This window comes from Lissotriton helveticus, chromosome 11, assembly GCF_964261635.1.
Source record: "Lissotriton helveticus chromosome 11, aLisHel1.1, whole genome shotgun sequence".
Lineage (NCBI taxonomy): Eukaryota > Metazoa > Chordata > Amphibia > Caudata > Salamandridae > Lissotriton > Lissotriton helveticus.
In genome coordinates, this window is record NC_136072.1 from 626897332 (window position 1) to 626918633 (window position 21302).

Consider the following 21302-nt stretch of genomic DNA (forward strand, 5'->3'; position numbering starts at 1 on the left):
GGGGAGAATCCCAAATTGCTGCGCTGGTCCATCTCCCTCCAGGGGATGGACTTCACTGTTGAGCACCGGCCTGGCTCTGACCACGCCAACGCAGACGGCATGTCCCGATTCTTCCGCCTCAGCGAAGAGAACCCCCAAGAGGATGGGTTGTTCTCCCCGCCTTCAGCTGGGGGGGACGCGTGTTGGACCCGGCCTCGTGGCGTGGTTCGCCTCTGTCCCTCCACCCCCTGTGAGCATAGGCCTGTACCCCGAGTCCCCTGCCCAGCCTCCCCGTTAGTGTAACCTGCACCCCGAGCCTGGTCGCCCTACCCCAGCGAGGCCTAGATCCCCCTGGAACCTCGACCCGGCCTGCCTTCCCCGCTCCACTCCCGGCTCCGAGCGCCTAACCTTGCATGCCCCACAAGGCCCGGACGCCATCTTCCCTTCCCGACATCCCTGTCTCCCTAGGCCTAGCGTGACCCCGGCCCCAGTGAAACCCAGACTCCAAAGGCGCGCCAGTCCCGACTGGGGGGTAAAGGGCTCCCGAGTGAGATAAGCCAGGAAGTTTCGATGGCACCTCCGGCCTCCCCTGAGGGGCTGGTTTCTGTCACACCTTTGGCCCTCCCCTGTGGGCCAGTTTCGATCACCCCTCTGGCCTCCCCGAGGGCTGGCTCCAGACCCACTGGGTGTCTGGGAATCCCCGGACCCATCCTTCAAAGGGATCAAAGAGCCACCCGCCGGACCTCGCCAACGATCAGCCCCCAGGGCCTGAGACCTCCGCCTGCGAGGGCCCGGAGATCAAAGAGCAGGAGGACTATAACTGGGCCCGCCCGACAACTAGCGGGCAGTTGTATCTTGGACCTGAAGCCCTGCTGATCTGATCGCGGCTGACCCTAAGAAGACTCATCCGGAACCTCTGAGCCCTGCTGACGCTGTCGCTGCTCAAGCTGAACTTGTAACCATCGGAGCCCCGCTGACGCTGTCGCGGCTCGTCCTCTTGTAACCATCAGAGCCCTGCTGACGCTGTCGCGGCTCGACCTCTAAGACCATCGGAGCCCTGCTGACGCTGTCGCGGCTCGACCTCTAAGATCATCCGAGCCCTGCTGACGCTGTCGCGGCTCCTCACGAACTTCTCCCGATCGAGCCCTGCTGACCTCGTCGCGGCTCGAGGAGTACTCGGGTCCGGCTGGACCATCGAGAGCGCCATCACGACCGAGCCGACTCGACGTGGGCGAAGCAGCCCGTACGACCATCGTCCCGTACCCCCCGGTTCGAGGATTGAGAGCTGTGCGCAGGGTACGCCTCGTACTGTCCCAGAGACTAAAAGACTATCCCTTGACCACTGTGTATATCAGAGTGCTTCCTTCGTTATTTGCTTATATAAAGATCTTGTTACTAAAACCCACCGGTGTGGTGTCTGTTCGTAGTGTGGTGTGAGCTCAGTGTGTACGATCCTAGACCCGAAGTCCTCCCCGGCGAGGACCTCACAACCAAGACTCGGCAAGTTCTGTGGGAGAGGTGGATCTTGGGGTGTCCGGGTGAGCACAACCTGGCCCCCTGAGATTGCCCCGTCCAACAGAGCAGTGTTTGAGTATGCAGGGTGAGCAGTGTTTGAATCTGCAGGGTGATCAGTATGTGAGTATTGAGGGTGATCAGTATGTGGGTGTCCAGGGCCAGCAGTGTGTGAGTGTGCAGGGCGAGCAGAGTGTGAGTATGCAGGGTTGTGCGTTGTACAAGACAACCTATTTAGAGCATAAGTGCAGGAGATGAAAGTAGCAGCAGGCACATGTTAGTAGACATGGCACTGCGCTGTGCTGCATGAAAAATTCGTCAATCTGCCCCTTTGTGTGTTACTGGTGTAAGGCCGTCACAAGGTGCAGCTCACCTTAAAGAGGAATGTGTTAGAGTTTAGTATAGTGCCTATGTTAGCTGCTGATGAGGTGCGGTGCGTCCATTGGGGTGTAGGGGCGTAGCCCCACTAAGCCTGGACGCACCGTGACAAGAGCACAGCAGCACACTAAAAATATTTTTGGCATTGCACAATTATAAGCGCCGCAGCGCAGCGCTTCCCGCCGGGAATCCGGGACACACCTGATTGAATCCGGAGTGCGCAATGAGTGGGGGTGGCTGGTCTGCTGCAGCTTGAGTGACAGTCCACACTCAGCTGCAGCAGGCCAGCAGCAGTACTGCGCATGTGAATTTTTGGGCTGTAACTAGCCCGAGCATGCGCGTTACTACCTGACTGAAGTTCCCCTTAGAGAGGGACCGAAGGGGGTGCTGCTTTAGCCAGGCCGCAGCCCCCGGGGTTGCAAAGGGAGACTGGGCGAGTAGTCTGTGGCACACTGCCTCAGAAGCACTGCATATGGCCAATCACTGTGTGACTTCATGTGAAGCCATGCAGTGATTGGCCATTTCGGGACGAGCGCCATGCCGTTCTCAGTTTCTAGTCTAGGGGCTCGCCTCGTGCGCAGGCAGCAGACATCTGACTTCACTCCCGGGCCCGGCCGCCTCACCGTCGCGACAAGCTGTGCCTGTGTTGTTGTTGTGTCGTATACACACACACAGGCCTGCGCTGCGTGTAGTTACACAGACAGTCGTGGACCCGGTGAAGATGGATCCGATCCATCCTGCTGAGTGCTGAATGAGTCTGACCTGCTCCAGTCATCGACCTCGTGGTGACGGTGTAGATCCGATCCGATCGATCCCCTGTTCTGACTTGCTCCAGTGTGAAAAAGCAAGACTAAGAGTGAGTGATTAGTGATAGTGAATGGAAAAAAATCCTCAGAATACCATATTGGACATTTTTGTATCGGGCTGCTGTATCTGTTGGTATTAGTGGGCTTCGCAATTTTAACAGGCCTGCAAGAATTGCATTTGTTAGCGTGTAAACACTTCATATCGCAAGGGATAATCCCGGAGAAAGAAACGCAGCAAAATATTCATTTCAAAGTCAGACCGGACAGTTTCACGCTCGTCTGCAGGTCATACGACCTGTTATATTAGAGCTTCACAGGGCCGGACTGAAAACCAAAAGCAATCCTGGCAGAAAACGTTCAAAGCAACCCTCTTTTTCTCCCATAAAATATTTCCAGCCATAAACTCAGTCCCCTCTATCGCTTATCGGAAAGGCCCAATGGGATAAATGGCCAATCGAGGTGGTGGGTAGGGGAATGTACGGCTGTGGATAAGGACTCTGATGCATTCAAGTGGGACTTTCTTTTGTTAGATAACAGACTGGATACCCTTTGCAGAATCATTAGTCATACATGCCAACATTTCAGAAGAGCAAATAGGGAGATTAAAAAAAAAAAATCGGGAGAATGGGGCCTTGAATCGGGTTACTGGCATGTAAGGGCTTTGGAAGTGTGCTGCTGCAGGATTGGACATTTGAAACCCAAATGCACGTTTTGTTTTTACCTTTCCGAAGCATGCATGGTGTCTGAGTTCCTGCTGTGGGCTGCTTTTTTTAGCAGTCTGGGACCGATTTGGGCAGTGTCTCTATTTTCAGAATACAGCCAGCGGCCCGGTGGGTGGCTGAGTGGCCTTTCTGCAGGCAGATCGGCACCCTTCTCCCCCTCCCCCCCCCCCCCCCCCCACCGGTTTAGCAATAGGCAGAGGTATCACTCCCTTTGTCTCGCTGGCCGGCCCATTAATGTATGCACATACTGAGCGGGGCAGGGGGCCTCAGTAGAAGTGGCCTCACTTGTTTTCAGGTGGGTTTCACTAGTGTAAACTAAGGCGTGCATTTTTTTAAGCCCCCTCCTTCTTTTTAATGCAATTACACTGAAGCAGTGATTTGAGGAAAGGCATTATGCAAATGGGGGCCGATTTTTTTTTTTTGTGTGCCTGGGCCGATTTTCAATCCCAATCCGACCCTGCCTTGTAGTATTACAAAACCGGGCCTCATTATAGCTCAGTAGACTATGGAGATTGGAAGACAGGTGTACCTTTCTCAAGGCTTTGAGTGCCAATCTTTAGTGGTTTTACTTCACTATGTAGATCAGTTTTATGTGGTCAAACAATTTACAACTCGTGTTCAGCTGTGGCTCACAAACCAAGATCCTAACCAAACAAATCGTATATTCCTCAAGCTGTGAAAATGCAATTACAGTTTTATTTCTTTATGTTCGGTACTACTAATAGATTGGACGTAAATTCATAGGGAAGCACGCTGCGCCCACCCAAAGACAAACAGAAAATAAATCAAAGCCACTTGTTGGATTAATTAAGGAAGCACTAAAAGTAGGAAAACGCCCTAAAATTGTGTGCCACTTCAAACAACATGCAATTAACCTGCACACCTTTCAGACGCATCACGAAGGCTACAATTTTACATTCACCGCCCATCTCCTACACCATACTAGAGAAACAAAATCTAAAAAGAGCCTCCTCCAACCTCTCACAACATAGGATGCATCTTTGACAACCAGGCTGTCTAAACAAAAAGTTATTTTCCTCTCTCACATCAGTCATCATTGTAGAATACACCACACTCGTGTGAGAGGCCAATGAAGGGGAAAATGTAAAGATGGGCTGAGGGCCAATGTGCTCTTATTATAGGGGTAAGAGACGCTGCTTGCCTGTGAGAAATTAGCAGTGGGAAGACCCGGGTTCTTTTCAACTTCAAGGTGGAACTGCCCTGGTCTTTTTTTTAAATATGCAGGGCTGGATTGAGAGATCAGCTGTGAAGTGAGGGAAAGGGCCTGTTGATGTGGGTAATGGGTGGGAAAAGCTATGTGGTGAAAAAGGAAACAGAACTGTTAGTCAGTGGAAGTAAATGTGTAATGTTTGTGAATGCTGAAAAGGGTCGAAAATGTAACAGAAGACATGGAATTTCTTAACTGATAAATAATTCAATCGTATTGCTTTATTAAGTTCCTGCTTCCTCAAGTTTGCTTGAAAATGCATCATTTGTCCACTCTTTTCCCCAATAAAACCTGTATGTAGGTTGTTCGGGCTCGCTCGGTACGCTTGCTCGCCATTGTGCAGTACGAAAATAAGTTTACGCCCCGCCACTTTCAAATGTCACCAGCCGCCCCTGTTCTGATCATCAGGGTTCGTTGCTTGGCCTGTAAGTTTGGGCGGTGAGCATCCGATTTTCCAACTATCTCGCTGGCATAGAAAGTTAAATACATACAGGATAAGCAGGGTGCATGAGAGGGGCCTAAGGGGTAGTGGAATAGGAGAGGAATATGATTGGTAGTGGTACTAAAAAAGAGAAAACACACAATTTTGTAAAATAACCAACATTTTTATGGCTTTCAAAACAGAAGGAGAGGGTGTGTGTTTTAGTTGTCTGTATGTACAATTCCTGGTGTAATCCTACAGACACCTCTCCATACCCTACTGACAGCACATGTACCCGACAATTTACCAGAAAATACATTTACTGTGGGGTGTAAAAACCCAATCACCCCCCCCCCCCCCCCAAGCTACGCTCCTGCTGATCAGTGTCACTTATACTCGTACACGGCATATTAAATAGACATAAAGAAAGTGAAGGATATTCAGAAAGAGCAGCCACATCACAACTCACCTTTTTAAATCCACGGTCCCGCTGGCCTGCAATCAATGCCATTTTTTCTTCAAACATGGCCCGCTCATCGTCTGTCAGCAAAGCATTCTTCCGAACTTCCATGTAGGGCCATTCTTTAAGACATTTCTGACCAGCAACATCAGCAGGGCAGTGAAACTTGCCATGGCCCTGAAAATCATGAGAAGCAGAACTTTACGCTTCATAAATGTAAATGCTACGGAACAATAAGAGGAACACGATGTAAAGGAAGACGTCTCTCTCTAGTTTCTACTACACTGACTCCTAAGCTGCGCTAACTCAGCTAACTGTGCTGAGAATGATAACCGTCCTTCTAAAGAAAGGAAATTTCAGGCGCTGCTCTGTTTTGAATATAAAAAATAATATGTGGGCATTGCAAAGCTAGTGAAGTACACAAATCCACGACCGATATTTACTGAATGCTCCTGTGAGCACATCGAAGCCAGGAGCTTGCCTGCTTATTTCTCGTTGCATACACTGGGCCTCATTTATGAAAAGTGACTCATCGCTGCGTGAAAACAGCAATGAGTCATTGGGAGTTGGGAGGGTCTTTCCTTTCCCCAGAGGTGAGGGCGAAAAAGAAAGACAGTCACGGCAGGAGGACGGGGAGCAACCAGCGGTGGTTTAGAGCCACACTGGAAGTCAACAAAGGGAGGAAGGCGGCAGCATGAATCCCGTTCCGAGGTGGAGGGGACAGCCCAAAGGTGCAAACTAGAGTGTCTGTTGAGCGGGATATAGAAACTTCAGACAGAGTGGGGAAAGGATTTTAAAGGCAGAATCCAGTCAAGAAGAGCAAGAGGAAAATAAGCCCAGAGGGGAAATGGACAGTAAAAATAGTAGGTCAAGTTTAAAACAAATAATTGAGAGCCCCTATGATAAGTGAATTTAAGCAGCCAGGGAGGTATTTCTTAAGGAGTACGAAATTGTCGAAGGAGGTGTAGGAAGGGAAGTGAAAGAAGTTGCAGTGCTTAAAACACCTAGAGTAAGGAATCCAATAAAAGAAGAACAAAGAACTAACAAACAAGAGAGGACTATACAGCAACGTATGAGTAAATCGCAGAAAAGTAAGGTAAAGGTAACTCCCTCACTTAGGGCCTTTTTTAAAGTACTCCCTAGGACTTTAACACTGAGCGAGGGGAAAGCGGTAGGCAGTGAAATGGAGGAGAAGGGGGAGAATATTGAGAGAGAATATTGAGAGTACAGAAAAAAACACAGATCAGGAAGGAGTGAAAATACAGGGAGAGTGGAGTGATGTATACAGCCCAAATAGATTTATTATACTTCAGGAAAAAGGCCAAGAAGAAGATAGTGAAAATCCCACTACTCATCTACCACTTGTGCAAGGAAGAATTATTGAGGAAGGTGAGAAAGAGGAACTTACCCCGGTTCAGACACTAAATACAAAAGAGAGAATGGGTCAAGAATGAGTACGGAGGGAGCAGGTCTGGGGGATCTGTTAGAGACACTGACTTCCGAGTTTAGGAGCAGGTTTGAGGTGTCCGAAGGGAATCAAAAAGAGATTAAAATGGTATGTGAAGTACTAGAAAAGAAACTGGACGATCTTACAGGAAGAACAACAGTGCTGGAAGAGACAGTAGAGGAGCTCAAGGGAAGGATACAGACAAACGAGGCAGAAATAAAGGGCTTGAGATCGAGGGAGCAGAGTCGCCAGGAGTGGGAGGAAAGGATGGAGAACAATCAAAGAAGAAATAATTTGCGAATTTTAAATGTTCCTGAAGGTACAGAAGGAGATGACGTGAAGGCCTGGATAATTAAGCTGCTGAAAACGGGGCTTCACTTAGAAGAAACTGAACAGGAGTTGGGGGAGACATACAGAGAATACATAGGGATCCCTTTAGGTTCAATCCAAATAGAAGTAAGCCCAGAAAATGTGTGATAAATTTCCTTACTTATGCTCTGAAAGAAAAGGCGCTATCCCGAGCTTTGAAAAAGAGAACAATAGAGGTAGACGGGGTATCTTGTGAGATTAGGTCAGATAGCCTCCAACAGACAGTGGGAGCTCGGGAAGAGAATGGATTAGTTGAAGGAGCTAGGAGCCAGTGTTCAGATGAAATTCCCGGCCATGTTAAAAGTTATTCTGAATAATAAAATGCACAATTTCAGGGTGGTGAGCGAAGTAGATGATGTTATAGGGTCGTGTAAATAGTATGCTAGAAGAAAAAGAAAAATATAGATATATAATTTTTCCACAGATATAAGGGTGTGTAATAGTTTGTAAATAAGTGTTATATAAGATGGTTGAGGCAATTTGTTGGGAAATAGCAACAAATAGGGGTGGTAATGAAAAAAATTAGAGGTTAGAGGTATGATAAAGAGTAAAACACACCTGGGGAGAACCCATGGGCTTAGGCTTAGGTTTAAGTTTGGGCCATCAGAAAGGGGGGAAGGCTCTTCATGGGGGGGGGGGGGGGGGCGAAAGGTGGGGGTCACGGGGCGGGGAGAATTAGGGAAAAAGTACAATAAATCCTCTGAAGCAGCAGGTTTGCCGATTGAGATGCCTTTTAGAACAGAAAAATGGGAGAGAGTCAAAGATGGAGTTTAAAAATCTTATCTTGGAACGTTAATTGGTTTAAGGGTAAGGCAAAGAAGAGAGCGTATCCTACAGTGCTTAAAAGATTGTAATGTCCAGATTTGTGTGCTTCAGGATACGCACTTGTCAGAAAAAGAGTGTAAGGAACTGTTCAAGTCCCAAAATTGGGTGCAGGATATGGTGTGCACAAAGCAAACTATAATAACTAAGGGGGTGGCGGTATTAGTAAAACAAGACCCAAATCTTTCAATCATAGAAAGTTATTCAGACACAGGTGGCAGATAGGTCGTGGTCAAATCGAAAGTGAGGGGACAAGTCTTGATGTTAGCAGGATACTACGGACATAATGTGGATGATATAGTCCCATTGCAAGAGTTACTAACCGAGATCTATTGTTCCTCAGATCCTATTATTTGGGCAGGGGATTTTAATGTGGCTTTGGACAGAACCTTAGATAGATCTGCAGGTAGTAGGGCATGGGCAAACCCAAAAATGAAGAGGCAGATAAAATCTATGATGAACCAATTGGGTTTATGTGACGGCTGGAGATGGTGGATGGGGGATAAAAGAGAGTTACATATGTGAATAAGAAATGTCATCACCAGTCAAGGATAGATTACATCTTACTGGATTTAGATCTGTGCGAACAAGTTAGGAGTCTGGCACATGTAGGAATGCACCTGTCTGATCACTCGGCCATTTCTTTGGTGATTTTCCTCAGGGAAGAAGATGGACATTAGAACGCTCCCTGTTGTTAGACGAAGAAATTGTAGGGAGATTAAAGGAAGACACAGTAGAGTTTTTTTACTTTAATTGGGGCACTGCATTGGCGGGGGTGGTATGGGATTCGTATAAGGCATATTCGAGGGGAAAGTTAATAAATGATGCGGCTGGAAAGAGGAGAGTTTATCGGGAAGAGATCGGAGAAATAGAGAAAAGGATGAGAGTATTAGAAGAAGAGTTGGTTAATAATAGTCTGAGGGAGGCCAGACAGATCGAATTAACAGACTTGAAAGTTAAACTTGCAGGTATTCTGGATAAGAGGGTGAGGGAAAGGTGGGAAACAAGCAAGTTAAGGCCATTTGAATATGGGGAAATCTGTGGAAAATTGTCAGCGTGGCAGACAAGAATGGATCGTGTGAGGAATGGAATACAAGAAACTAAGTGTCAGAATTCAGGCAAGGTTCTAACCAATAGAAAAGAGAATGAATAGGTTTTTTATAACTATTTCGGAACTCTGTATGAAGAAGGATTGGTGTCATCAGAAGAGGAGAGAAGCAGGTGGCTTAGAGAGGGGGAGGTAGTAACATTGGAGGATGAAAAAACTGCATTATTGAATACTCATATTCTGGAGGGGTAGGTGCTCAAGAAGGGTAAGCGGGGGAAGGCATTGGGTCCAGATAGCCTGCCCGTAGAAGTGTATATTACATTAAAGGAGGTGCCAAAATCCTGGCAGATAGGCTTAAAGGCTTAATGGGAGATCTGGTTCACATGGATCAAAAAGGCTTTATGCCAGGAAGGTCATTACATGAGTTAACCTACTCCCTGATAAGGACAATAGATTTGGCGGAAACAAATAGGGTACCTTTGGCAGCCATTGCCTTGGATGCTACCAAGGCTTTTGACTGTGTAAATTGGGCTTTTCTGACATCCGTTATGGAAACTGCTAAATTGGGGGATAGGTTCTGTAGAGCAATTGCTGGATTTTACAAGTCACCAAAAGCAAGTCTTAGTAAATGGAGTACTGACATCAGCCTTCAACATAAAGAGAGGGACAAGACAAGGTTGTTCGGTGACTCGTTTACTTTTTAATTGATATATAGAACTCTTAGTTAACAAATTGAGGGCAGAGCAGCAGATTGTCCCATTTCATTGCAATGGTTGGGTAAAGAAGCTGGCACTGTATGCTGACGACCTGCTGGTACATACAGTGGATTTAGAGAACACAATGAAACATGTAGTGAAAATTGCTGAAGATTTCGAGAAGGTATCTGGGTATGAAATAAATAGAGATATGTCAGAGATTATGGTGTGGAATCAAGATGGAGGGAAATCAAAAATTACAATGGAAATGTGATATTTAGGAGTGAGAGTGACCCAAGATATCAACAAATAAGCAGAAACTTATTTTAATAAGGTGAAAAAAGAAATATGTGATTTAATGTTAAGTTGGATGCATCTACCCCTGACTATCTTTGGCAGAGTGAATTTAGTAAAAATCATCGTATTACCTAAATTGACTTTTCTTTTTAATGCCATACCTTTGCCATTTAAAGAAGCGGGGCTTCCCTCCCAAGTTGCAGGGCAAGATCGGGTCTTTCATCTGGGCAGCAAAAGGATCCAGAATATCATGGAAGAAGTTACGCCGGAGGAAAGAAAAAGGGGGCCTGACTCTTCCAGACTTGCAGTTATATGCATGGGTGTTCCAGCTTAAGAATAATAGGATGCTCTTGAGATAAGGTATCGGATTCGGAAATTGGCAAGCTGTTCACAGGAATGTTAAAGCAGGCAGAAGGAGGGAGCTCGGGATTTATGTTAAAATATGCAGATCAGAGATATTTTTAAAGAGTTAGGCTGAAAATTCTTAGAGGTGCGGCAGAAACCTTGTACAGGATTAGAAGGAGAATGAAATGGATGCACTATAGTAACATGGCTCCGATATGGGACTCACCCGGATCACCGGAATGGACAAAGGACATTCTTGCCAGGGCATTAAGGCAAGCTGGAGTGGAAAGATGGGAGGATCTAATTGAAGGAAAAAGGATGATTTCATGGGAGTGAATTAAAAATAAAACCAAACCAGCATGTTTCCAGATTTAAGTATCTCCAAATCCAGAGTTGGGTCCAAGCATCAGAAAGTAAGATAGGAGGAGCAAACGAAGTGGAGGAAATGCTGATTCTGGTTGACCCAAGGAAGAAAGAAACATCATATTCGTACTGGCGAATCATGGAAGAGATGGAGGGGGAGCCTACTCAACAACATAAAATATGGGAGACAGACTTGCCAGGAGCAACGCTGCAAAAATGATGGCAAGTATCCTTTACTACATTTTATAAATTGATCAAAGCTGCCTATTTAAAGAGAAATCACAGTTTTTCCATTTATAGAGTATATAGGACTCAGAGAAAGCTGTCGAGGGTTGGGCAAAGAGGAGAGATGGCATGTACACACGCTTGACCCTATCTTCCCCGCAAGTCCCACGTCTCCTTCAACCTCACCACCGAAGCCCATTGGACCGACCATCGGTGCGTCCATTTCACCTTCAGGAAACCCACTACACACCACCGCACACAACAGATGCCACGCCGCTGCTGGGGCCAAGTCACGAAGACCAGCTAACCACCACCCTCGCCCAGAGCCCACCCGCCGACCCCACAGACCCCGACATTGCCGCCCGCAACCTCAGACAGTGGATCGATGACTTCGCCAACACCCTTACCCCACTCAAGACCACCTCCAACAGCCGCACCAGCAAGACAGCCATCTGGCTCACCAAAGACCTCCAGGCCTCCAAGCGCACATGCCAGAAACTGGAGAAGAACTGGCTCCGCGAACGATCCCCAGACAGCTACACAGCCCACAAGAATGCCACCCGCAGACACCATCAACTCATCAGAACCGCCAAGAGGACCGCATTCAAGGACCGCCTGGACAACAATGCACACAACAGCAAAGAGCTCTTCAGCATCGTGAAGGAACTCTCCAAACCCAGCTCTAACACCAACGATATTACCCCATCGCAGGACCTGTGCGACTCGCTGGCCTCCTTCTTCCACCGCAAGATCGCTGACATCCACGACAGCTTCAACGCCTCGCCCCCCCGCCTACCACCGAGTCCCCCACCACGACCACCACCCGCACCACCTGTCGGACCCATGCCCACATCACGTCTTCAACAAAGCCAGCACATTCATCGCTCCCCATCTCCAAAGAGCGATCAACATCTCCTTCGAGACAGCAACCTTCCCAGAGAGCTGGAAGCATGACGAGATCAACGCCTTACTCAAGAAACCCAAGGCGGACCCCAAGGACCTCAAAATCCTCCGTCCCATCTCCCTGCTCCCGTTCCCGGCGAAGGTCACAGAGAAAATAGTCAACAAACAACTGACCCGCTACCTCGAGAACAACAACATCCTGGACCCGTCCCAGTCCGCTTTCCGCAACAACCACAGCACCGAAACCACCCTCATCGCCGCCACCGACGACCTCAGTACCCTGCTTGACAACGGGGAAACAGCAGCCCTCATCCTCCTGGACCTGTCAGCCGCCTTTGACACGGTCTGCCACCGTACCCTAAGAGCACGCCTTCACGACACCGGAATCCAAGAAAAGGCACTGGACTGGACCACATCCTTCCTCTCCGGTAGAAACCAGAGCGTCCGCCTCCCACCCTTTCGCTCCAAGGCCACCGAGATCATCTGCGGCGTACCACAAGGCTCCCCACTCAGTCCGACGGATTTCAATATCTACATGGCACCGCTCGCCCACGTCGCCCGACAGCACAACCTCAACATCATCTCCTACACCGACGACACTCAGCTGATCATCTCCCTCACTGAAGACCCTCTCACCGCCAAAGCAAACCTCCACAGAGGAATGAAGGCTGTCGCCGAATGGATGAAGGACAGCAGGCTGAAGCTGAACTCCCCTGCCCATTGGACGCCCCGCTCCCGCCTCCCAGCTGCTCCTCCCTCCCACTTGGCCTCATATGGAGGCCGCATGGCGCAGGTGAGTGTGTCCTGACCCCAGGACACTCCCCACGCTGCACGGCTCCACAGTTGCGAGCACGTCTCTGTCCTCAGCGCCGCAGGTTCGCCCCTGGACTCGGTGTCCCACTGACGCTACCTTATCTTTTTTGTCCCGCTGTTGCCCACACTTGGGATGACAACTCAAGACCTGGCTGTTCGAGCAGTAGAGACTCCCTCCCTCCCAGTGACTTGAGACCCTAGCGCGTGAGTAGCGCGCTTTACAAATTTCATTGATTGATTGAACTCTGACAAGACGGAGGTCCTCATCATCGGCTCCATCCCCTCAGCCTGGGACGACTCCTGGTGGCCAACATCGCTGGGAACAGCCCCGACACCGACTGACCACGCACGCAACCTCGGGGTCATCCTCGACTCCACCCTCTCCATGACCAAGCAGGTCAACGCTGTCTCCTCATCCTGCTTCAACACCCTCCGAATGCTCCGCAAGATCTTCAAGTGGATCCCCACCGAAACGAGAAGAACTGTCACCCAGGCCCTCGTCACCAGCAGACTGAACTACGGAAACGCCCTCTACGCAGGAATGACAACCAAGCTCCTGAGACGGCTGCAACGCATACAGAACGCCTCGGCGCGGCTGATCCTCGACATCCCCAACCGCAGCCACATCACACCCCACCTGAGAGACCTACACTGGCTCCCCGTCAACAAGAGGATAACCTTCAAACTCCTCACCCACGCACACAAAGCCCTCCACAACGCCGGCCCAGCATACCTCAACAGACGACTCAGCTTCCACATCCCCACCCACAACCTCCGCTCAGCCAGCCTCGCCCTCGCCACTGTCCCCCGCATCCAAAGAACGACCACTGTCCCCCGCATCCAAAGAACGACCACCTGCAGCAGATCCTTCTCCCACCTCGCCGCCAGGACCTGGAACACCCTCCCCACCAACCTACGACAGACCCAAGACCTACTGGCCTTCAGAAGACTCCTCAAGACCTGGCTCTTCGATCAGTAGCAGCCCCCCCCGCACCTTGAGACCCTCACGGGTATGTAGCGCGCTTTATAAACACCTTGATTGATTGATTGATTGATTGTGCCAAATGTGGCTTGAAATTGGCTGATGATATTCATATGTTTATGAGGTGTTCAGAAATCCAGGTTTTTGGAGGGAAAGGTATGTAGAGTGCTGACTGAAATTCTAAAGAAAGAAACTCAGGTAAGCCCTCTCCTAATATATTTTGGGTTGGACAATGAATCAGTTGGAGATGAACAAAAATTAAAAAATTTTGCTATGCTGCTGGCAAGAAGAAAGCTATGTAAAAAGTGGACCAGTGCGCTCGCTCCAACGTATATAGAGTGGAAAATATCATTAAGCTATAATCTAAATTTGGACGCAATCTCCTTAGACAAGAGAAGGTATGCTTTTTGGCGCCCAGTAGCTGAATGGCTGGGGAGGTAGGAAGAGCGGTCCAATGATTATGCCTAAAACAGGCCTCAGAAAATGCACAAGCCAAACCTAAATCTCTCATATCTATCATGGAAGGGCGGTATAAAAGAAATGATAGTAAGGTGAGAGTGTCGAAAGACAGGAAGTTTGGCTTCATGAAGTGCATTTGACTGGTCTCTTGGTAAGGCGGACGAAATCAGATCCTTGCTCTCATGGCATGTTCAAAAGGGTGGTCACGGACGGAGGTGCGTGAAAGGCAATCTGAGGCTAATGAGGACAAAAAAAAAGCAGCCAGGCTAAACTTTGAGGCAAAGTGTAAAGTATTTCATGCAGCACTTCAAAAATTAATAAAGTGAAACACAGCACAGGAAAAATCTCACACCAATTTAGAAAAATAGAGTAAAATGTGATAAATTATTATGGACCCAAACAACAACAATAATCCAGTCACTAGAACAGGAGATATGGTATTTTAAAGATTTAAATTAAAACAGTGCCAACTATGGCTATCTGCTCACACCGGACTGGGACAAAATCCAAAGTCACAAGTTCAGGCCGACAGCGATGGAGCAGTGGCGGTTCCAAAGGGCTGCAGTCCTGCACTGCGAGGTCCTGCATGAAGGAGGCATCATGCAGCAGTGGTTCTGAAGAGCTGCAGGGTCCTGCATTGGGGATGTGTTTCACAACCTGCAGTTCCGATGTGCAGCTATGAGGCGATGCATTGCACTGTGTTGGTTCTGCTTGGACCATAGCTGGCAGAGCACATTCAGGCCCATTTCCAAAGGTCCGGGAATGGGGTAGCACCATTTGTAGGGCAAAACTCACAGCAGACACAGTCCAGGTGCAGGGATCAAGGTAGTTGGAGCCTTTTCTGTGCTTAAGGGTCTGAACAGGAGGCCAACCAACTAGCTTTGGAGTCATTCTGGTGATCTTGGGTTCAAGATGCAGGTCCAGTCCTTTTCACCCAGGCAGCAGGGTAGCAGATTAGCAGGGAGGCAGAGTAGCAGTCCTGCTTGCAAGAGGGCCGCACAGCAGTCTTTCACAGGTCCAGAGATGTATTTAAGATTTGGGTCTGAGGGTCCAATATTTGTAATTGGTGCCAGCTCTGAAGTAGGAGAAATTTCTGGACGTTTCTACCCTCAGAGGTGTTCAGCTTTTCCTGACTCTCTGCTCTGGCCCTAGCTTGTCTGGGGGCACAAAAGACGAGTGTCAAACAATTGTGTGTTGAGGCAAGATGCTTTGTGATGTCCAAGTGTGGTAGGCAACAGCTTCACCCCCTACCAAGTCAGAGATGGCCCATCCTGTTAACACCTATTACCCCTTTGTCTCATTGTCTGGGAAAAATACACAAAGCACAATTGCCAGCTACTCCTAGTCATGTGACAAAAGTAACAAGTGCCAGGCACCAACTGGTTAGGACAAGAAAATGCCAAATTTCTAAAAGTTGCATTTCAGAATTTTGACTTTTTTCAATTCTTTAGACTCCAAACTTAATTATTTTACCTGCTCCCACATGAAAGTTAGCACTTATTAAATCTAATAAGGTAACCCAATATTATCCTGTGGGAACTGTAGGCTCTGCAATAGTGAAAAATGAATTTAAGAGTTTTTCACTACCAGGACACGTAAGTACATGTCCAACATTTTAAATACACTGCAACCTATACTCTTGGGAAGTGTAGGGTCTGCCCTAGGGGTGACTTATATGTATTAAAAAGGGAGGTTTATCCAATCAATCAGGGATTTGTGGAGTGTGCTACTCACCCTTGAGGGTCTCAAGGCGCTGGGGGGGCTGCAGCTCTCATTCAACCGAAGAGCCAGGTCTTGAGGCTCTTCCTAAAGGTGTGCAGAGTGGGGGGAACGTCTGATGTTGAGCAGGAGCTTGTTCCAGGTCTTTGCTGCGATGTAGGAGTATGTTCTTCCACCCACTCTGGCTCTGCGAATGCGCAAAATTTCAGCGAGGGCAAGGTCGGTGGAGAGGTTCCTTTTGGGTACGTGGAAGGAGACTCTTTCGTTGAGGTATTGGGGTCCGGTATTGTGGAGGGATTTGTAGGCGCATGTGAATAGCTTGAAAGTTACTCTTTTCTCAATGGGAAGCCAGTGGGGGTTTCGTAGGTGCTCGGTGATGTGTTCATGCCGTGGGATGCCGAGGGCGAGTCTGGCTGCAGTGTTCTGGATGGTCTGGAGATTACAGAGCAGGAAACAGGTGTATGCTGGCAAAGGGCAAAGTGGCAGTTTAAAAACTGCGCACACAGGCTGCAACGGCAAGCCTGAGACATGTTTAAAAGGCTACTTAAGTGGGTGGCACAGGTAGTACCACTTTATTAGGGACTTACAAATACATTTTATGTGCCAATTGGGTGTAAGCCATGTACCATGTGGGAGTAGACACACTTTAGCACTGATCAGCAGCTGTAAAGTTCACAGGCCAGCGAAAATAGGGGAGTAAGGAAAAAGGTTTGGTGAAAGACCACCATAAGGCTGACAGGTCTAACAGTGAGGTAGACAGATAAAGGTGGGGTAGCCATGAAGAAAGCTAGCGAGAGGTAGGAAGAGATAGATAGAGAAATAGAAATAGAGAAATGTAAGATTCTAGTGTGATGTAGTGATGTAGTGACTGTCAAAAAACAAGCATCATATGTACGACCTTCCCTCTCATGCACAACTTGACTTACTGTTCATAACTGAATCATGGTTGAGAGATGACATGGCTCCAGTGTTGCTTGAAGTCGTTCCTCTAGACTATCAAACTATCACACAAAATCGTATAAGCAAAAGAGGAGGTGGCCTAGCTGTTGTGTTCATGCAAACATTAAATATCATTAAAGCTGACAACGTCTCCATACAAGGTTGTGAAGTCCTCATCAGCAGATGCAACCCTACACCGTCTTCCTCCTGTAACTTCCTACTCCTTTACACACCTCCACCTAGCAATGCCACATTCCCAGACACACCTCTAGACACAGTTTCAAACCTGATAACACTTCACTCCAACCTTTGCATTCTTGGTGACCTAAACATTTAGTTTGGCAAACAAAATATTCCCCATCCAAAAACAATCATAACTGGCCTAGACACACTGAACCTACATCAGATTGTGCACAAATCCACTCACATCACTGGACACATCCTAGATGTAATTTGAGCAAATCCAGAAATAGTTACCTTTCAAACGATACTCTAGTCACATGGTCAGACCACCACCATATGTTTGCTTTCCAACATAAAATACCACAAAGCAACACACTTAAAATCACCTAACATGCATCCACCTATCGGCCGTGGAACAACCTCAATTTTGAACACTTAGAAAGACATCTAACATCCAATACAGATTTAGGTGCAATAAATTCCGTTCAAAAACTATATGAGTGGATATAGGAAGCTTTTGATATCCTAAGACCACTAAGAGCAACAGAACAAAAGACAACAGGCACCTTGGGGAAATACAGATCTAAAAGAGCTAAAACAGCAAATTAGAAAGCTGCACCCACCTGGCTCAAAACAAACACCAATCAAGACAAACTTCACCTACAGAAACTTAGCAGATTATACAAGTCGGCAATCAAACAACCTAAGAAAAGATACTACTCAGACAGAATTCAAAATGCTAAATGTGAAAACAAAGAATTCAATACATTTCTCACCTAATTTCATAGACCAAATTGCCTAGAAGGAGCTCACCTCATTACTCAAGAATGTACAAACAAACTGGCATATCATTACACAACCAAAGCAGACATGTTGGACTCCCATTTAAAACAAATAAAAACCACCAGCACCGACCATTTTCCTAAAACCCCTCCAAGAGTAGGTTAACCAAGCCTCTACATTCCTTCCAACAAATATCACACAATGAATTCATGGACCTGGTCAAAGCAATCAGGCCTGCCGGCAGCCCCTCTGACCCATGTCCACCACAAACAGTCAAGAAAATTCTTCTAACTTCCTCTGCTGCCACACCAGTAAGAAGAATCATCAACAATTCTTTAACAATGGGAATATTTCCAGAAGACCTAAAAAAGGCATACATATGCCCCTTACTACAGAAAACAAACCTGGACCTGCTTAACCCCGACAACTACAGACCAATTACAAATGGACCTTTACTGGGCAAACTGATAGAAAGAGCAGTATTCACCCAGATGTCACAATCATTGCAGAGAATTCCATACTTTCAGACTTCCAAACAGCGTTCCATTCAGGAAGAGGCACAGAATCTGCCCTCATTGCCATCTGGGATGGCCTTAAGAACACAGTTCCCCGGAACGGGGTTGCTGCACTACTTCCCTTGGACCTCTCAGCTGCTTTGAACCTCTCAACTACTTTTGACACAGCTGACCATGACACTCTAATACAAAGTCTACACGAAGTTAGAGGGGACTGCTCTTGACTGGATCACATCCTACCTTCAAAACAAAATTAATGTCATCCATACCCCCCCTTTCTCATCCAAACCATGCTTCACAAAATCAGGGGTCCCTCAAGGCTCTATTATCTCACCCATGCTTTTCAACATCTACATGAAGTAATTACTGGCACTGATCAATGAATTTTACCTCACATGCTATAACTATGCAGATGATACACAATTACTCCTTAAAATGGAAAGCTCTAAAGACATTGGAAAATCTAAAATTTTCAGTTGCCTCAGAGCCGCTGAGCAGTGGATGACATGGATCCATCTCAAACTGAATGCTTCCAAAACAGAAATGCAAAAAGAAACAATTTAGAGACAGAATGCAGAACAATGTCATACATTCACCCCAGTACTGAGATCTGGGCCTAAATCCATTGTTCTTTTGCTCACCATGCCATTCCAGTTTGGACCCAGCCATATGCAAATCAGTCTTGACCCTGCGCCCAATGGGAACAGTCCAGCCTGAACTGCCAGGCCAGGTCCTCCCTGGACTGGAAATAAGCATCCTAGGACCGGTTTCGGGCTTTCAGCCCTCATCAGCCAGGATAGCTTGACTCCAGTGGCATGGAGGACACGGGAACCACGTCTGGGCATACCTGCCTAACTCGGGTTGACAAATGCAAAAAGAACAATTGATGGACAGAATGCAGAACAATGTCATGCTTTCACCCCAGTACAGAGATCTGGGCGTAAATCCATCGTTTTTTTGCTCACCACGCCATTCCAGTTTGGACCCAACCATATGCAATTCAGTCTTGACCCTGCGCCCAATTGGAACGGTCTAGCCAGAACTGCCAAGCCAGGTCCTCCCTGGACTGGGAACAAACATCCTAGGACTGTTTTGGGCTTTCAGCCCTCATCATCCAGGAGAGCTGGACTCCAGTGGCATGGAGAGCACGGGACCCATGTCTGGGCATACCCGTCCCACTCGGGGTGGCAAATGCAAAAAGAATAATTGATGGACAGAATTCAGAACAATGTCATACATTCACCCCAGTACAGAGATCTGGGCCTAAATCCATTGTTGTTTTGCTCATCACGCCATTCCAGTCTGGACCCAGCCATATGCAAATCAGTCTTGACCGTGCGCCCAATGGGAACAGTCCATCCAAACTGCCAGGCCAGGTCCTCCCTGGCATGGTGAGCACAGGACCCACGTCTGGGTATACCCGTTCTTTTTGCATTTGTCATCACGAGTAGGACGGGTATGCCCAGACATGGGTCCCAAGCTGTCCATGCCACTGGAGTCAAGCTATCCAGGCTGAAGCCCGAAACTAGTTCTTGGATGCTTGTTTCCAGTCCAGGGAGGACCTGGCCTGGGAGTTCGAGCTGGACTGTTTCCAATGGGCGCAGGGTCTGTGAGCAGGTACGTACAGCTAACTTCTGCTTGACCACCCTTTTAATGGTCTTAGTAACAACACCAATTCAGTGTAACCAATATCAATTAGGTATTTGCAGACATAGTTTAGCCAGGGAATGAAGAGCCCCTTATCCAGACTCAGACAGTCCTCAATAACTGCCCTATTGAAACTTGCCTCACTATTACTCCACATGCTCACCAAGAGCAGGAGGGGTGCCAATTTAATACTGTCTGAGATCGGGGGCGTGGCTTGGCGCCCGAGGGTAATGGCGGCGTCCGAGTGAGGCTCTGCTGCGGCTCCGGGAGACTTGCCGCTTCCAGACTGTTTCTTCCTGCCTGGAGGTTTTATGGCATATCGGAAACCGCAGAGATGACTTCGCGATGCCTGGGGGCACTTTACGTGCTTTATGGACAAAGTTATTCGACGCAGTAAGTGCTCCGACTTTGCAACCAGTGCGCCCGCCATTTTGCAAGCCTCAGCGCATCTCCTCAACTTCCCTCTTCAACCGGCTCAAGTAACGGAGCTAACGTGTGGCTTGCCTCTCATATTGGCTCCCGCAATTCACGCCCTTACAAGCGCCCTGAGGATTTGGCACTTCTGACTTGCTGCTTTCGTTGATTCTCCCTGTCACAGCCTGCTTTGTCGCCCCTTCACTGATGTAACTGCCATTTTACTCAGCCTCACACACATCTTTCTTTAATCCTCTGCGACAGCATATGCATCCTTTTCGACGATGGGAACCGCCATTCTGCATTTCTCCTACGGATTAACGATGTTATTAACCCTGCTGATGACATTGTGATTTACTACTTTGTTTTTTCAGCGTGTTACTAATTTTTTCCCCTACTAACATTGAGGCTAAGCTTTTTGTGACTATCAACAGTGCTCACTGTCACTGCAACGGACACCTTCATCCATCTTGCGCATTTTGGTTGTCTTCCTTTTCACCAACAGGAGCGCCCTTTTAACTTCTTTTGCGCGCCACATTCTCCTGCACACCTTCCATATTGGTCCCTGCGGCTATGTGATTCAGCCAGTCTGCTGTTTCGTGCACATGTTTTAACATGAGTTTTTATGCACTAAAGCTCACTACCTGCTCCTGTTTGCCCAGCCGTCTACCATGAATTTTACTTTTCTAACTGGACCTGCTTCATGTTGACTGTCCCACCCACTACATGTGCTTCATGTTTCTAATGCCTGAACTTTGTTAATGCGCCTGGAGTTTTCTCTTCATTCATATTAGTTCTTCGCTTCTGCCATAATTTCCTATGTGAACT

General features: G+C 47.7%; 1 protein-coding gene across 1 annotated transcript in view; it reads right to left on the reverse strand.

The window, feature by feature from the left end:
- The window catches only part of LOC144791016 (E3 ubiquitin-protein ligase DDB_G0292642-like), a 278187-nt gene that overhangs the window by 160500 nt on the left and 96385 nt on the right, over positions 1 to 21302 (reverse strand). Inside the window, exon 2 of the mRNA XM_078665645.1 lies at positions 5516 to 5683. Within this exon, the coding sequence (XP_078521771.1) occupies positions 5516 to 5683 (168 nt within the window). The remainder of the gene's footprint in view (positions 1 to 5515; positions 5684 to 21302) is intronic.